Source organism: Heterodontus francisci, chromosome 2, assembly GCF_036365525.1.
Source record: "Heterodontus francisci isolate sHetFra1 chromosome 2, sHetFra1.hap1, whole genome shotgun sequence".
Taxonomy (NCBI): Eukaryota; Metazoa; Chordata; class Chondrichthyes; order Heterodontiformes; family Heterodontidae; genus Heterodontus; species Heterodontus francisci.
In genome coordinates, this window is record NC_090372.1 from 221,698,602 (window position 1) to 221,717,587 (window position 18,986).

Consider the following 18,986-nt stretch of genomic DNA (forward strand, 5'->3'; position numbering starts at 1 on the left):
CCCCATAGTCCTGTATCAATCCCAAACTAATCCCACTGCCCCGCTCTCTCCCCATAGTCCTGTATCAATCCCAAACTAATCCCACTGCCCCGCTCTCTCCCCATAGTCCTGTATCAATCCCAAACTAATTCCACTGCCCCACTCTCTCCCCATAGTCCTGTATCAATCCCAAACTAAACCCACTGCCCCGCTCTCTCCCCATAGTCCTGTATCAATCCCAAACTAATCCCACTGCCCCGCTCTCTCCCCATAGTCCTGTATCAATCCCAAACTAATCCCACTGCCCCACTCTCTCCCCATAGTCCTGTATCAATCCCAAACTAATTCCACTGCCCCACTCTCTCCCCATAGTCCTGTATCAATCCCAAACTAATCCCACTGCCCCAATCTCTCCCCATAGTCCTGTATCAATCCCAAACTAAACCCACTGCCCCGCTCTCTCCCCATAGCCCTGTATCAATCCCCAAACTAATCCCACTGCCCCAATCTTTCCCCATAGTCCTGTATCAATCCCAAACTAATCCCACTGCCCAAATCTCTCCCCATAGTCCTGTATCAATCCCAAACTAATCCCACTGCCCCACTCTGTCCCCATAGTCCTGTATCAATCCCAAACTAATCCCACTGCCCTGCTCTCTCCCCATAGTCCTGTATCAATCCCAAACAAATCCCACTGCCCCACTCTCTCCCCATAGTCCTGTATCAATCCCAAACTAATCCCACTGCCCCACTCTCTCCCCATAGTCCTGTATCAATCCCAAAGTAATCCCACTGCCCCTCTCTCTCCCCATAGTCCTGTATCAATCCCAAACTAATCCCACTGCCCCACTCTCTCCCCATAGTCCTGTATCAATCCCAAACTAATCCCACTGCCCCACTCTCTCCCGATAGCCCTGTATCAATCACAAACTAATCCCACTGCCCCACTCTCTCCCCATAGTCCTGTATCAATCCCAAACTAATCCCACTGCCCCACTCTCTCCCCATAGTCCTGTATCAATCACAAACTAATCCCACTGCCCCACTCTCTCCCCATAGTCCTGTATCAATCCCAAACTAATCCCACTGCCCCACTCTCTCCCCATAGTCCTGTATCAATCCCAAACTAATCCCACTGCCCCGCTATCTCCCCATAGTCCTGTATCAATCACAAGCTAATCCCACTGCCCGACTCTCTCCCGATAGCCCTGTATCAATCCCAAACTAATCCCACTGCCCCACTCTCTCCCCATAGCCCTGTATCAATTTCAAACTAATCCCACTGCCCCACTCTCTCCCCATAGCCCTGTATCAATTTCAAACTAATCCCACTGCCCTGCTCTCTCCCCATAGTCCTGTATCAATCCCAAACTAATCCCACTGCCCCACTCTCTCCCCATAGTCCTGTATCAATCCCAAACTAATCCCACTGCCCTACTCTCTCCCGATAGCCCTGTATCAATCCCAAACTAATCCCACTGCCCCACTCTCTCCCCATAGCCCTGTATCAATCCCAAACTAATCCCACTGCCCCACTCTCTCCCCATAGCCCTGTATCAATCCCAAACTAATCCCACTGCCCCGCTCTCTCCCCATAGCCCTGTATCAATCCCAAACTAATCCCACTGCCCCACTCTCTCCCCATAGTCCTGTATCAATCACAAACTAATCCCACTGCCCCACTCTCTCCCCATAGTCCTGTATCAATCACAAACTAATCCCACTGCCCCACTCTCTCCCCACAGCTCTGCTTCAATCCCAAACTAATCCCACTGCCCCACTCTCTCCCCATAGTCCTGTATCAATCACAAACTAATCCCACTGCCCCAACTCTCTCCCCACAGCTCTGCTTCAATCCCAAACTAATCCCACTGCCCCACTCTCTCCCCATAGTCCTGTATCAATCACAAACTAATCCCACTGCCCCACTCTCTCCCCACAGCTCTGCTTCAATCCCAAACTAATCCCACTGCCCCACTCTCTCCCCATAGTCCTGTATCAATCACAAACTAATCCCACTGCCCCACTCTCTCCCCATAGTCCTGTATCAATCACAAACTAATCCCACTGCCCCACTCTCTCCCCATAGCTCTGCTTCAATCCCAAACTAATCCCACTGCCCCACTCTCTCCCCATAGTCCTGTATCAATCACAAACTAATCCCACTGCCCCACTCTCCCCATAGCCCTGTATCAATCCCAAACTAATCCCACTGCCCTACTCTCTCCCCATAGCTCTGCTTCAATCCCAAACTAATCCCACTGCCCCACTCTCCCCATAGCCCTGTATCAATCCCAAACTAATCCCACTGCCCTACTCTCTCCCCATAGCTCTGCTTCAATCCCAAACTAATCCCACTGCCCCACTCTCTCCCCATAGCTCTGCTTCAATCCCAAACTAATCCCACTGCCCCACTCTCTCCCCATAGCCCTGTATCAATCCCAAACTAATCCCACTGCCCACTCTCCCCATAGCCCTGTATCAATCCCAAACTAATCCCACTGCCCTACTCTCTCCCCATAGCTCTGCTTCAATCCCAAACTAATCCCACTGCCCCACTCTCTCCCCATAGCCCTGTATCAATCCCAAACTAATCCCACTGCCCCACTCTCTCCCCATAGTCCTGTATCAATCACAAACTAATCCCACTGCCCCACTCTCTCCCCATAGCTCTGCTTCAATCCCAAACTAATCCCACTGCCCCACTCTCTCCCCATAGTCCTGTATCAATCACAAACTAATCCCACTGCCCCACTCTCCCCATAGCCCTGTATCAATCCCAAACTAATCCCACTGCCCCACTCTCTCCCCATAGCTCTGCTTCAATCCCAAACTAATCCCACTGCCCCACTCTCTCCCCATAGCCCTGTATCAATTACAAACTAATCCCACTGCCCCACTCTCTCCCCATAGCCCTGTATCAATCCCCAAACTAATCCCACTGCCCTGCTCTCTCCCCATTGCCCCGTATCAATTACAAACTAATCCCACTGCCCTGCTCTCTCCCCATTGTCCTGTATCAATCCCAAACTAATCCCACTGCCCCGCTCTCTCCCCATAGTCCTGTATCAATCCCAAACTAATCCCACTGCCCCGCTCTCTCCCCATAGTCCTGTATCAATCCCAAACTAATCCCACTGCCCCGCTCTCTCCCCATAGTCCTGTATCAATTACAAACTAATCCCACTGCTCCGCTCTCTCCCCATAGTCCTGTATCAATCTCAAACTAATCCCACTGCCCCACTCTCTCCCCATAGTCCTGTATCAATCCAAAACTAATCCCACTGCCCTGCTCTCTCCCCATAGCCCTGTATCAATCCCCAAACTAATCCCACTGCCCCACTCTCTCCCCATAGCTCTGTATCAATCCGTCTGTCATAGCCCCACTTTGTCCTTGCTCATCTTCCCCTTTTCACTGACCTAAAGAAGCTATTACATTCCACCTTTCTTTTCCCTTTCTTTATCAGTTTCTTGGTCCTCCTTTGCTGAATTCTAAATTGTACCCAAGTGTCTTAGCACTTTTTCTGCCGACCTTATAAATCACTTCCTTTGATCTAATGCAATCTTTAATTTCTTTTGTTAGCCAAGGTTGATTCATCTTTCCTGTTGGGTTTTTGTGTCTGAGAGGAGTATATATTTGTTGTAAACTGTGCATTACTTCTTTAAATACTAGCCATTGTCTGTCCACTGTCAAATCTTTTAAAGTATTTTCCTAATCCACCACAGCCAATTTGCTCCTTATACCTTCATAGTTTCCATTGTTCAGATTTCAGACTCTAGTTTCGGAATGAACTATATCGCTTTCAAACTTAATGTAAAATTCTATCATATTGTGGTCACTATTTCCTAATGAATCCTTTCCAGCAAGTTTATTAATTAGCCCTTTCTCATTGCATAATACTAAATCTAAAATAGCCCGATCCCTAGTTGGTTCTTCAACATACTGCACCAGAAACCCATCTCGTATACAATCCAGGAATTCATCCTCCCCAGCATCAGTGCTGATTAGATTTATCCAGTCTAAATATAAATTGAAGTCGCCTATTATTACTGTATTATCCATGCTACATGCAGCTCCAGTTTCCTGAGGTGAGGTGAGAGAGACTGCCCTTGACATCAAGGAAGCTTTTGACTGAGTATGACATCAAGAAGCCCTGGCAAAACTGGTGTCAATGGGAATCAGGGGGAAATCTCTCCAGTGGTTGGAGTTATTGCTAGCACAAAGGAAGATGGTTGTGGTTGTTGGAGGTCATCACTGCAGGAGTTCGTCAGCATAGTGTCCTAGGCCCAACCATCTTCAGCTGCTTCATCAATGTCCTTCCCTCCATCATAGGGTCAGAAGTGGGGATGTTCGCTGATGATTGCACAGCTACTGAAGCAGTCCGTGCCTGCATGCAGCAAGACTTGAACAATGTCCAGGCTTAGGCTGATCATTTGCAAGTAACATTCGCTCCACACAAGTGCCAGGCAATGACCAACAAGACAGAATCTAACCATCTCCCCTTGACATTCAATGGCATTACGATCACTGAATTCCCCCACTATCTGCATCCTGGAGGTTACCATTGACCAGAAACGGAACTGGAGTAGCCATATAAATACCGTGGCTATAAGAGCAGGTCAAAGGCTGGGAAACCTGAGGCGAGTAACTCACCTCCTGACTCCCCAAAGCCTGTCCACCATCTACAAGGCACAAGTCAGGAGTGTGATGGAATACTCTCCACTTGTCTGGATGAGTGCAGCTCCAACAACACTCAAGAAGCTCGACACCATCCAGGACAAAGCAGCCCGCTTGATTGGCACCCCATCCACAAACATATTGAGGTGTCTCTCACCCTTTTGGAGCTGATTCTTCACCTTGTCTCGGTCACAGTGTTTGGGAGGTGCCAGACAGAATGCTTTGTTCAACTGCAGCTTCGCAGGCAAGAAATTTCCGAGAATCAGATGAATCTGTAGACAGGAAGGAAACCATTTTTCATTGAATCGTTCAGCTCAATCGTACCAACTATTGCAAAGGGCCATCCAATCAGTCCCATTCCTCTGCTCCTTCCCCACAGTCCTGCAGACTTTCCCCTTCAAATATTTATCAAATTCCCATTTGAATGTTATTATTGAATCTGCTTCCACTGCCCTTTCAGGCAGCGCGTTCCAGATCACAACAACTCACTGTGTAAAAAAAAAATCTAATGTCACCTCTGATTCTTTAGTGAATTACCCTAAATCTATGATTATCAACCCTCCTGCCACTGCAAACAGATTCTCCTTATTTACTGTATCAAAATCCTTCATGATTTTGAACACCTCGATTAAATCTCCCCTACTCTGCTTTGCGAACATTCCCAGTTTCTCCATGCACTCAAGTACCTCATCCCAGTTAGCATTCTAGTGAATCTCCTCCACACCCTCCCAAGACTTTGACACAAAGTTACAAGTTAATCCCTTTTTTGTTTCGGAGGACCAGGGGACTGCTGGGTAGGGGAAAACTATTTATTTGGGCAGTTTTAAAATCTTTGTCTTTTGCGAGGAGCAGCCTTGACAGAACGAGGTGCGGAGCGGACTTTCAGCTGAGCGGTCAATTTCAGTAAGTTACAAGTTAATCCCTTTTTTGTTTCGGAGGACCAGGGGACTGCTGGGTAGGGGAAAACTATTTATTTGGGCAGTTTTAAAATCTTTGTCTTTTGTGAGGAGCAGCCTTGACAGAACGAGGTGCGGAGCGGACTTTCAGCTGAGCGGTCAATTTCAGTAAGTTACAAGATAATCCCTTTTTTGTTTCGGAGGACCAGGGGACTGCTGGGTAGGGGAAAACTATTTATTTGGGCAGTGGCAGTACCCGAGACACTACATGTGTAGTGTCTCCCACCCACCCTCCTCCTCTAACCAAAAAAAAAAGGACTCTAGTGTGTTGATAAGGTAAGCTTTTTATTTAAAAAGTTCAGTCCGTCGGATTGCTAAGCGAACAAGTTTTGACTTTTTTTTTTCGTTTGGTTTTTCAGTAGATTTATTGGGAATCTAGAATAGTGGGAATGGAGGTAAAGGCAGTTGTATGTTCCTCCTGCAGAATGTGGGAGGTAGGGGTCGCCAAGAGTGTCCCTGCTGACTGCATCTGCGGGAAGTGCACCCAACTCCAGCTCCTCGCAGACCGCGTTAGGGAACTGGAGCTGGAGCTGGATGAACTTCGGATCATTCGGGAGGTGGAGGGGATTATTGACAGGAGTTATAGGGAGGCAGTCACACCTCAGGTAAAAGAAGTAGGTAGATGGGTTACCGTCAGGGGAAGGAAAGGGAACCAGCAGGCAGTGCAGGGATCCCCTGTGGCCGTTTCCCTCAACAACAGGTATACCGTTTTGGATACTGTTGGGGGGGACGACTTACCAGGGGTAAGCAATGGGGTGCAGGTCTCTGGCACAGAGTCTGTCCCTGTTGCTCAGAAGGGAAAAGGGAAGAGGAGCAGAGCATTAGTCATTGGGGACTCCATAGTTAGGGGAACAGATAGGAGGTTCTGTGGGAACGAGAGAGACTCACGGTTGGTGTGTTGCCTCCCAGGTGCCAGGGTATGTGATGTCTCCGATCGTGTTTTTGGGATCCTTAAGGGGGAGGGGGAGCACCCCCAAGTCGTGGTCCACATAGGCACCAACGACATAGGTAGGAAGAGAGATGGGGATTTAAGGCAGAAATTCAGGGAGCTAGGGTGGAAGCTTAGAGCGAGAACAACCAGAGTTGTTATCTCTGGGTTGTTGCCTGTGCCACGTGCTAGCGAAGAGAGGAATAGGGAGAGAGAGGAGTTGAACACGTGGCTGCAGGGATGGTGTAGGAGGGAGGGTTTTGGTTTCCTGGATAATTGGGGCTCTTTCTGGGGTAGGTGGGACCTCTACAAACAGGATGGTCTTCACCTGAACCAGAGGGGTACCAATATCCTGGGGGGGAGATTTGTTAGTGCTCTTCGGGGGGGTTTAAACTAAATCAGCAGGGGAATGGGAACCTAAATTGTAGTTCCAGTGTACAGGCTGTTGAGAGTAGTGAGGTAGGGGATAAGGTTACAGGGACGCAAGAGGGCACTGGCAAGCAAGAACTTGGTTTAAAGTGTGTCTACTTCAACGCCAGGAGCATCCGGAATAAGGTGGGTGAGCTTGCAGCATGGGTTGGTACCTGGGATCCTGATGTTGTGGCCATTTCAGAGACATGGGTAGAGCAGGGGCAGGAATGGATGTTGCAGGTTCCGGGATTTAGATGTTTCAGTAAGAACAGAGAAGAGGGTAAAAGAGGGGGGGGTGTGGCATTGTTAATCAAGGAAAGTATTACAGCGGCAGAAAGGACGTTTGAGGACTCGTCTACTGAGGTAGTATGGGCCGAGGTTAGAAACAGGAGAGGAGAGGTCACCCTGTTGGGAGTTTTCTATAGACCTCCGAATAGTTCCAGAGATGTAGAGGAAAGGATAGCGAAGATGATTCTCGACAGGAGCGAGAGTAACAGGGTAGTGGTTATGGGGGACTTTAACTTTCCAAATATTGACTGGAAATACTATAGTTCGAGTACTTTAGATGGGTCTGTTTTTGTCCAGTGTGTGCAGGAGGGTTTTCTGACACAGTATGTGGACAGGCCAACCAGGGGCGATGCCACATTGGATTTGGTACTGGGTAATGAACCCGGCCAGGTGTTCGATTTAGATGTAGGTGAGCACTTTGGCGATAGTGATCACAATTCGGTTAGGTTTACCTTAGCGATGGGCAGGGACAGGTATATACCGCAGGGCAAGAATTATAGCTGGGGAAAGGAAATTATAACGCGATTAGGCAAGATTTAGGATGTGTAGGATGGGGAAGGAAACTGCAGGGGATGGGCACAAACGAAATGTGGAGCTTATTCAAGGAGCAGCTACTGCGTGTCCTTGATAAGTATGTACCTGTCAGGCAGGGAGGAAGTTGTCGAGCGAGGGAGCCGTGGTTTACTCAAGAAGTTGAAGCGCTTGTCAAGAGGAAGAGGACAGCTTATGTTAGGATGAGACGTGAAGGCTCAGTTAGGGCGCTTGAGAGTTACAAGCTAGCCAGGAAGGATCTAAAGGGAGGGCTAAGAAGAGCAAGGAGAGGACACGAGAAGTCATTGGCGGATAGGATCAGGGAAAACCCTAAGGCTTTCTATAGGTATATCAGGAATAAAAGAATGATAAGAGTTAGAACAGGGCCAATCAAGGATAGTAGTGGGAAGTTGTGTGCGGAATCAGAGGAGATAGGGGAAGCGTTAAATGAATATTTTTCGTCAGTATTTACAGTAGAAAAAGAAAATGTTGCCGAGGAGATTACTGAGATACAGCCTACTAGGCTAGATGGGATTGAGATTCACAAGGAGGAGGTGTTAGCAATTTTGGAAAGAGTGAAAATAGATAAGTCCCCTGGGCCAGATGGGATTTATCCTAGGATTCTCTGGGAAGCCAGGGAGGAGATTGCAGAGCCGTTGTTGTTGATCTTTAAGTCGTCATTGTCGACAGGAGTAGTGCCGGAGGACTGGAGGATAGCAAATGTTGTCCCCTTGTTCAAGAAGGGGAGTAGAGACAGCCCTGGTAATTATAGACCTGTGAGCCTTACTTCGGTTGTGGGTAAAATGTTGGAAAAGGTTATAAGAGACAGGATTTATAATCATCTTGAAAAGAATAAGTTCATTTGCGATAGTCAGCACGGTTTTGTGAAAGGTAGGTCGTGCCTCACAAACCTTATTGAGTTTTTCGAGAAGGTGACCAAACAGGTGGATGAGGGTAAAGCCGTGGATGTGGTGTATATGGATTTCAGTAAGGCGTTTGATAAGGTTCCCCACGGTAGGCTATTGCAGAAAATACGGAAGTATGGGGTTGAAGGTGATTTAGAGCTTTGGATCAGAAATTGGCTAGCTGAAAGAAGACAGAGGGTGGTGGTTGATGGCAAATGTTCATCCTGGAGTTTAGTTACTAGTGGTGTACCGCAAGGTTCTGTTTTGGGGCCACTGCTGTTTGTCATTTTTATAAATGACCTGGATGAGGGTGTAGAAGGGTGGGTTAGTAAATTTGCGGATGACACGAAGGTCGGTGGAGTTGTGGATAGTGTCGAAGGGTGTTGTAGGGTACAGAGGGACATAGATAGGCTGCAGAGCTGGGCTGAGAGATGGCAAATGGAGTTTAATGCGGAGAAGTGTGAGGTGATTCACTTTGGAAGGAGTAACAGCAATGCAGAGTACTGGGCTAATGGGAAGATTCTTGGTAGTGTAGATGAGCAGAGAGATCTTGGTATCCAGGTACATAAATCCCTGAAAGTTGCTACCCAGGTTAATAGGGCTGTTAAGAAGGCATATGGTGTGTTAGCCTTTATTAGTAGGGGGATCGAGTTTCGGAGCCACGAGGTCATGCTGCAGCTGTACAAAACTCTGGTGAGGCCGCACCTGGAGTATTGCGTGCAGTTCTGGTCACCGCATTATAGGAAGGATGTGGAAGCTTTGGAAAGGGTGCAGAGGAGATTTACTAGGATGTTGCCTGGTATGGAAGGAAGGTCTTACGAGGAAAGGCTGAGGGACTTGGGGTTGTTTTCGTTAGAGAGAAGGAGGAGGAGAGGTGACTTAATAGAGACATATAAGATAATCAGAGGGTTAGATAGGGTGGATAGTGAGAGTCTTTTTCCTCGGATGGTGATGGCAAACACGAGGGGACATAGCTTTAAGTTGAGGGGTGACAGATATAGGACAGATGTTAGAGGTAGTTTCTTTACGCAGAGAGTAGTAGGGGCGTGGAACGCCCTGCCTGCAACAGTAGTAGATTCGCCAACTTTAAGGGCATTTAAGTGGTCATTGGATAGACATATGGATGTAAATGGAATAGTGTAGGTCAGATGATCGGCGCAACATCGAGGGCCGAAGGGCCTGTACTGCGCTGTAATATTCTAATTCTAATTCTAAACCTCTCTCTCTTGGGCTCTGAGGGTCTGGTTCCATATTCTATGAGGGAGAATTCACCACTTGTTTTTTGACGGGCCCCTGACTAACCATCATGAAAGCACAGAAGAAGATAATTGTGACCATCAGCATTATTTCACAGCATGTCTACTTCAAATGTAGGCATAGAGATCAGGGAGGGGGATTGTGATATACTTGAACATATTCGTCTTGAAAGGGAGGAGGTATTAGCTGTTTTAGTGGGCTTAAAAGTGGATAAATCCTCAGGCCCAGATGAGATGTATCCCAGGCTGTTATGTGAGGCAAGGGAGGAGATAGCAGGGGCTTTGACACAAATTTTCAAATCTTCTCTGGCCACTGGAGAGGTACCAGAGGACTGGAGGACAGCGAATGTGGTACCATTATTCAAGAAGGGTAGTAGGGATAAACCAGGTAATTACAGGCCGGTGAGTCTAACATCAGTGGTAGGGAAACTATTGGAAAACATTCTGAGGGTCAGGATTAATCTCCACTTGGAGAGGCAGGGATTAATCAGGGATAGTCAGCATGGCTTTGTCAGGGGAAGATCGTGTCTAACTAACTTGATTGAATTTTTCGAGGAGGTGACTAGATGTGTTGATGAGGATAAAGCAGTTGATGTAATCTGCATGGATTTCAGTAAGGTTTTTGATAAGGTCACACATGGGAGATTGGTTAAGAAGGTAAGAGCCCATGGGATCCAGGGCAATTTGGCAAATTGGATCCAAGATTGGCTTAGTGGCAGGAGGCAGTGGGTGATGGTCGAGGGTTGTTTTTGCGATTGGAAGCCTGTGACCAGTGGTGTACCACAGGAATCGGTGCTGGGACCCTTGCTGTCTGTAGTGTACATTAATGATTTCGACATGAATATAGGAGGTCTGATCAGTAAGTTTGCAGATGACACGAGAATTGGTGATGTCATAAATAGTGAGGAGGAAATCCTTAGATTACAGGATGATATAGATGGGCTGGTAAGATGGGCGGAGCAGTGGCAAATGGGATTTAATCCTGAACAGTGTGAGGTGATGCATTTTGGGAGGACTAACAAGGCAAGGGAATATACAATGGATGGTAAGAACATAGGATCACTGAAGGCAGCAGCACAGGTAGTTAAGGTGGTTAGGAAGACATTTGGGATACTTGCCTTTATTAGCCGAGGCATAAAATATAAGAGCAGGGAGGTTATGATGGAGCTGTATAAAACGCTAGTTAGCCACAGCTGGAGTACTGTGTACAGTTCTGGGCACCACACTATAGGAAGGATGTGATTGCACTGGAGAGGGTGCAGAGGAGATTCACCAGGATGTTGCCTGGGCTGGAGCATTTCAGCTATGAGGAGAGACTGAAAAGGCTAGGATTGTTTTTCTAGGAGTAGAGAAGGCTGAAGGGGGACATGATTGAGGAATGCAACATTATGAGGGGCATTGATAGGTTAGATAGGAAGAGACTTTTCCCTTAGCAGAGGGGTCAATGACCAGGGGGCATAGATTTAAGGAAAGGGGCAGGAGGTTTAGAGGAGATTTGAGGAAACGATTTTTCACCCAGAGAGTGGTTGGAATCTGGAACACACTGCCTGAAGGGATGGTAGAGGCAGGAACCCTCACAACATTTAACAAGTATTTAGATGAGCACTTGAAATGTCATAGCATACAAGGCCATGGGCCAAGTGCTGTAAAATGGGATTAGAATAGTTAGGTGCTTGATGGCAGACACAGACACAATGGGCTGAAGGGCCTGTTTCTGTGCTGTATGACTCAATGACTCGAGAAACCGTGTGAAGAGAAGAAGATGAAATTCCTGAACATTTTCACGACAGAGCACTGAACCAATAATAAAATAGGAAACTCCCAGTACTGCGGGAGCGCTGCACTGTCAGAGGGTCAGTACTGAGGGAGCACTGCACTGTCAGAGGGTCAGTACTGAGGGAGCACTGCACTGTCAGAGGGTCAGTACTGAGGGAGCACTGCACTGTCAGAGGGTCAGTACTGAGGGAGCGCTGCACTGTCAGAGGGTCAGTACTGAGGGAGCACTGCACTGTCAGAGGGTCAGTACTGAGGGAGCACTGCACTGTCAGAGGGTCAGTACTGAGGGAGCGCTGCACTGTTGGAGGGTCAGTACTGAGGGAGCGCTGCACTGTCAGAGCGTCAGTACTGAGGGAGCACTGCACTGTCAGAGGGTCAGTACTGAGGGAGCGCTGCACTGTTGGAGGGTCAGTACTGAGGGAGCGCTGCACTGTCAGAGCGTCAGTACTGAGGGAGCAGTGCACTGTCAGAGGGTCAGTACTGAGGGAGCGCTGCACTGTTGGAGGGTCAGTACTGAGGGAGCGCTGCACTGTCGGAGGGGCAGTACTGAGGGAGTGCTGCACTGTCGGAGGGTCAGTACTGAGGGAGCACTGCACTGTCAGAGGGTCAGTACTGAGGGAGCACTGCACTGTCAGAGGGTCAGTACTGAGGGAATGCTGCACTGTTGGAGGGTCAGTACTGAGGCAGCGCTGCACTGTCAGAGGGTCAGTACTGAGGGAGCACTGCACTGTCAGAGGGTCAGTACTGAGGGAGTGCTGCACTGTTGGAGGGTCAGTACTGAGGCAGCACTGCACTGTCAGAGGGTCAGTACTGAGGGAGCACTGCACTGTCAGAGGGTCAGTACTGAGTGAGCACTGCACTGTCAGAGGGTCAGTACTGAGGGAGTGCTGCACTGTTGGAGGGTCAGTACTGAGTGAGTGCTGCACTGTCAGAGGGTCAGTACTGTGGGAGCACTGCACTGTCAGAGGGTCAGTACTGTTGGAGCACTGCACTGTCAGAGGGTCAGTACTGAGGGAGTGCTGCACTGTCAGAGGGTCAGTACTGAGGAAGCACTGCACTGTCAGCGGGTCAGTACTGAGGGAGCACTGCACTGTTGGAGAGTCAGTACTGAGGGAGCGCTGCACTGTCGGAGGGTCAGTACTGAGCGAGTGCTGCACTGTTGGAGAGTCAGTACTGAGGGAGTGCTGCACTGTTGGAGGGTCAGTACTGAGGGAGCGCTGCACTGTCGGAGGGTCAGTACTGAGGGAGTGCTGCACTGTCAGAGGGTCAGTACTGAGGGAGCGCTGCACTGTTGGAGAGTCAGTACTGAGGGAGTGCTGCACTGTTGGAGGGTCAGTACTGAGGGAGCGCTGCACTGTCGGAGGGTCAGTACTGAGGGAGCGCTGCACTGTCGGAGGGTCAGTACTGAGCGAGTGCTGCACTGTTGGAGAGTCAGTACTGAGGGAGTGCTGCACTGTTGGAGGGTCAGTACTGAGGGAGCGCTGCACTGTTGGAGGGTCAGTACTGAGGGAGTGCTGCACTGTCAGAGGGTCAGTACTGAGGGAGCGCTGCACTGTTGGAGAGTCAGTACTGAGGGAGTGCTGCACTGTTGGAGGGTCAGTACTGAGGGAGCGCTGCACTGTCGGAGGGTCAGTACTGAGGGAGTGCTGCACTGTCAGAGGGTCAGTACTGAGGGAGCGTTGCACTGTCGGAGGGTCAGTACTGAGGGAGTGCTGCACTGTCAGAGGGTCAGTACTGAGGGAGTGCTGCACTGTTCAGAGGGTCAGTACTGTGGGAGCACTGCACTGTCAGAGGGTCAGTACTGTGGGAGCACTGCACTGTCAGAGGGTCAGTACTGAGGGAGTGCTGCACTGTCAGAGCGTCAGTACTGAGGGAGTGCTGCACTGTCAGAGGGTCAGTACTGAGGAAGCACTGCACTGTCAGCGGGTCAGTACTGAGGGAGCACTGCACTGTTGGAGAGTCAGTACTGAGGGAGCGCTGCACTGTCGGAGGGTCAGTACTGAGGGAGCGCTGCACTGTCGGAGGGTCAGTACTGAGGGAGTGCTGCACTGTTGGAGAGTCAGTACTGAGGGAGTGCTGCACTGTTGGAGGGTCAGTACTGAGGGAGTGCTGCTCTGTCAGAGGGTCAGTACTGAGCGATTGCTGCACTGTCGGAGGGTCAGTACTGAGGGAGTGCTGCACTGTCGGAGGGTCAGTACTGAGGGAGTGCTGCACTGTTGGAGGGGCAGTTTTTATCCTATTTCCTTTTGTCAAGCACCAATCGTAGTTACAAAACATATTTATTTTTAGGATCAAGCAAGCCCATTCCTAATTGCCCTTGAGAAGGTGGTGGTGAGCTGCCTTCTTGAACCACTGCAGTCTATGTGGGGTAGGTAAACCCACAGTGCTGTTAGGAAGGGAGTTCCAGGATTTTGACCCAGCGACAGTGAAGGAACGGCGATATAGTTCCAAGTCAGGATTATCTGTGGCATGGAGGGGAACTTGCAGGTGATGGTGTTCCCCTGCATCTGCTGCCTTTGTCCTTCTAGGTGGTAGAGGTCGCAGGTTTATTTCCCAGGCTGGTGCAGAGGACCATGTGGAACACAACCTGTAAGCAGAGCAGTTCCTGCACCCACCTCCCCCATGCTGGCAAAACAGTCGACCTCTGCTGACTCCATCTTTGCCTTGTGTGCGTACTCCCTTGCAATTTCGAGCCGCTGCAGGGCCTGTAGGTACTTGCCGTCGTCCTGGTGCATGCTTGCTAAGATGTAGTTTGCTCGGTGCAAGTCTGAAAACAGATTGCTTTGTCTGAGGGAAAAGGACAAAGAAACAGAAAATGTTAATCAAAAAACAGCTTATGTTCCTGTCTCTGGGCCATTCATTCTGACAGCTCCGAAATACGTCCAAATTAATTCTGTTCACTGTCACCCCTGTCCACACTGACCTACATTGGCTCCCGGTCAAACAATGCCTTGATTTTACTATTCTCATCCTTGATTGCAAATCCCTCCAGGTCCTCGCCCCTCGCCCCTCCCTTATCTCTGTAATCTCCTCCAGCCTCACAACCCTCCGAAATATCTGCACTCCCTCTAATTGTGGCCTCTTGAGTATCCCTGATTTTAATCACTCCGCCTTTGGTGACTAATATATTTTGATAGGACACAACAACAATCTGCATTTATATAGCCCCTTTAACATAATTAAACCTCCTCAGTACTGACCCTCCGACAGTCCAGCACTCCCTCAGTACTGACCCGCTGACAGTGTGGCACGCCCTCAGTACTGACCCTCCGACAGTTCAACACTCCCTCAGTACTGAACCTCCGACAGTGCAGCACTCCCTCAGTACTGACCCTCTGATAGTGCAGCACTCCCTCGGTACTGACCCTCTGACAGTGCAGCTCTCCCTCAATAATGACCCTCCGACAGTGCAGCACTCCCTCAGTACTGACCCTCTGACAGTGCAGCACTCCCTCAGTACTGACCTTCCGACAGTGCAGCTCTCCCTCAATAATGACCCTCCGACAGTGCAGCACTCCCTCAGTACTGACCCTCCGACAGTGCAGCACTCCCTCAGTACTGACCCTCTGGCAGTGCAGCACTCCCTCAGGACTGACCCTCCAACAGTGCAGCACTCCCTCAGTACTGACCCTCCGACAGTGCAGCACTCCCTCAGTACTGACCCTCCGACAGTGCAGCACTCCCTCAGTACTGACCCTCCGACAGTGCGGCTCTCCCTCAGTACTGACCCTCTGACAGGACGGCTCTCCCTCAGTACTGACCCGCCGACAGTGCAGCACTCCCTCAGTACTGACCCTCCGACAGTGCAGCACTCCCTCAGTACTGACCCTCCGACAGTGCGGCTCTCCCTCAGTACTGACCCTCTGACAGGACGGCTCTCCCTCAGTACTGACCCTGCGACAGTGCAGCACTCCCTCAGTACTGACCCTCCGACAGTGCAGCACTCCCTCAGTACTGACCCTCCGACAGTGCGGCACTCCCTCAGTACTGACCCTCCCACAGTGCAGCACTCCCTCAGTACGGACCCTCCGACAGTGCAGCACTCCCTCAGTACTGACCCTCTGACAGTACAACACTCCCTCAGTACTGACCCTCCGACAGTGCAGCACTCCCTCAGTACTGACCCTCCGACAGTGCAGCACTCCCTCAGTACTGACCCTCCGACAGTGCGGCTCTCCCTCAGTACTGACCCGCCGACAGTGCAGCACTCCCTCAGTACTGACCCTCCGACAGTGCAGCACTCCCTCAGTACTGACCCTCCGACAGTGCAGCACTCCCTCAGTACTGACCCTCCGACAGTGCGCTACTCCCTCAGTACTGACCCTCTGACAGTGCGGCTCTCCCTCAGTACTGACCCTCCGACAGTGCAGCACTCCCTCAGTACTGACCCTCCGACAGTGCGCTACTCCCTCGGTCCACACATTGGGTCTAGTGGGCTGGATTATGTGTTCAGGTGTCAGCAGTGGGTTCTGGAACACACGACTTTCTGCCCACTGTGTCACGGCTAACACTGGAAAACCTTCATGAGGTAATTAAACGGGACAAAGCTGCTCCGTTTTTCTCGACCTGTCATTAATAACGCAGTTTGAACCGTTCCCGAAGGTTTGTCCAAGTGAACAACTCCAACAATTCCATTTATAATGCTAAACATTATCCCGACTGCACTCTCTTGGAAAGGCCCCTATATTCGGATCAGAGGAATAACAGGAGAGCAAAGTTGAAAGGGGCCCTGCCGGTAGAGACTCTCAGCAAGTGTGTGTCACTGGGTAGCTGCAACTCACTCTGCAATGAGGATACAGCGCTGGATGTACTCCACACTGTGAGCATCATCTTTCATGAGCTTCCACACAATTCCCAGATTCAGGTACAATCCTGCCCGCATCTTCTTCACCTCCAGAGCTGGTAGTTTATAAAGATTGGTGCCTGCGGAAAAACAATTGTCTCAAATATTAATGTTGCATCAGATTTTCTGCTTTGATGTCTTGTTGAAGACTAGCAGCAGTAAAGCAAGTGGTAACACACGACCTAACAACATCTACTTACCTTTATATAGCAGCATTAATACAGAAAAACACCCCAAAGGGCCTCCGAGAGGCAAAATTTGACATTGAGCCATCTGCAGTGATGATCAAAAGCTTGTTCAAAGAGGGTTTTTAATGAGTATGTTAATGGTGGAGAGGAGATGTTCAGACAGAGAATTCCAAAGCTGAGGGCCTCGGTTGCTGAAAGCACAGCCACCAATGGTGGAGTCATTAAAATCGGGGATGTGTAAAAGGCCAGTATTAGAGAAGTGCAGAGATTGGCGAGGGTTGTGGGGCTGAAGGAGGTTTCAGAGATAGGGAAGGGCGAGGCCATGGAGGGATATAAGGGATTTCTCTTTCCCTCTTTGCTACCAAGACCCTCATCCACCCGTTTATCCCGAGATTTGATTTCTCCAGAATGACTTCTATGCCTCGCGTCCCCTTCACAAGCTCGAACTGACTCACGACTCTGCAGCCCGACACTCATCACCCCTGGCCTTGCAAAGGAACATCTGAACAAGCAGCAAACACAAGGACTCTCTACCTTCCAGCTTCTCATCCAAGATTTCCATACTCTTCACAAACGCCTTCTGAGCTTCTTGAAGAGTCTCACTGGATTGGTCACTTTCGTGCATGTACAAGTAAGTCCGGCCAATCAGCATCCAGGCTCGCTGCTCCTCAACGTAATTGGTGATTGATTGCGCCAATTCCAAATATCCCTGGTGATGCTGGAGGGAGAAAGGAACAGACACGTCACCTTACGAAAGGAATCTTCCGAGGGGTTTGGACTTGTAAAACCAACGTGGAATTAATCCAGAAATATACCTTCAATATTCACTCCCTCCACCACCAACGCACAGTGGCAGCAGTGTGTACCATCTACAAGATGCACTGCAGCAATGCACCAAGGCTCCTTAGACAGCACCTTCCAAACCCGCGACCTCTACCACCTAGAAGGACAAGGGCAGCAGATACATGGGAACACCACCACCTGCAAATTCCCCCCCAAGTCACACACCATCCTGACTTGGAATTATATCGCCGTTCCTTCACTGTCGCTGGGTCAAAATCCTAGAACTCCCTTCCTAACAGCACTGTGGGTGTACCTGCACCACATGGACTGCAGTGGTTCAAGAAGGCAGCTCACCACCACCTTCTCAAGGGAAATTAGGGATGGGCAATAAATGCTGGCCTGGCCAGCGATGCCCACATGTCCCAAAAGAATAAAAAAACGTCAGTGACTAAAGGTAAATAGGCTACAATAATGCAACAGTTATGTTATTGGACCAATAATCCAGAGCATGTGAGTTTAAAACACACCATGCCTCAATGATCTCTGATAGTAAGTATATCTCACAGTTATACCCCTCTAATACACTGCTCTAGAAATGTGATCTGCCCCTAAAATGGCTGAGGAGGGATAGAGGGGTGGAGGGGAGCAGGGCGTGGGGAAGCAGGGGCGGGGCAAGCAGGGGTGGGGCTAGTTGTGTTGTCCCAGACAACACACAATATTCCTGCTGCCCGCTCATTCTGTTGATCACGCCGGCAGCCAGGTGTACCCACCCCACTCATTGGCTACACATCCATCAGAGGGCAGCAAATCAGGCGTCTCTAACGTCATGTAAAACAGCCTATATCTCTCAGAGGGGAGGTTGCATTCTGGCTACAGGCACCAGGGAAGGCTGTAGCAAACACTCGGAGGCTGCACTGGCACATCTGGCCCAGGCTGTGAGCAGGAGGGAGATCAGGCAACACTTTGGTCACTAGTGAGAAAAGATTGCAGATGGTCAATGTGTGGAGCTTAGGATACGACATGGCCCTGGAAAGGACTTGGCCCTGGATAGGACTTGGCCCTGCACAGGACTTGGCCCTGGATAGGACTTGGCCCTGGATACGACTTGGCCCTGGATACGACTTGGCCCTGCACAGGACTTGGCCCTGCACAGGACTTGGCCCTGCACAGGACTTGGCCCTGGATAGGACTTGGCCCTGGATAGGACTTGGCCCTGGTTAGGACTTGGCCCTGGACAGGACGGCCCTGGTTAGGACTTGGCCCTGGATAGGACTTGGCCCTGGATAGGACTTGGCCCTGGATAGGACTTGGCCCTGCACAGGACTTGGCCCTGGATACGACTTGGCCCTGGATACGACTTGGCCCTGGATACGACTTGGCCCTGGACAGGACTTGGCCCTGGTTAGGACTTGGCCCTGGTTAGGACTTGGCCCTGGATAGGACTTGGCCCTGGATAGGACTTGG

General features: G+C 50.0%; 1 protein-coding gene across 4 annotated transcripts in view; it reads right to left on the reverse strand.

The window, feature by feature from the left end:
- The window catches only part of LOC137351620 (tonsoku-like protein), a 321,657-nt gene that overhangs the window by 133,300 nt on the left and 169,371 nt on the right, over positions 1–18,986 (reverse strand). For all 4 annotated transcript variants that reach the window (XM_068016251.1, XM_068016241.1, XM_068016243.1 and 1 more), the window contains exons 4-7: positions 17,274–17,457; positions 16,490–16,631; positions 14,324–14,495; positions 4,815–4,929 (exon numbers count right to left, since the gene is read on the reverse strand). In XM_068016251.1, coding sequence (XP_067872352.1) covers positions 4,815–4,929; positions 14,324–14,495; positions 16,490–16,631; positions 17,274–17,457 — 613 coding nt within the window. The remainder of the gene's footprint in view (positions 1–4,814; positions 4,930–14,323; positions 14,496–16,489; positions 16,632–17,273; positions 17,458–18,986) is intronic.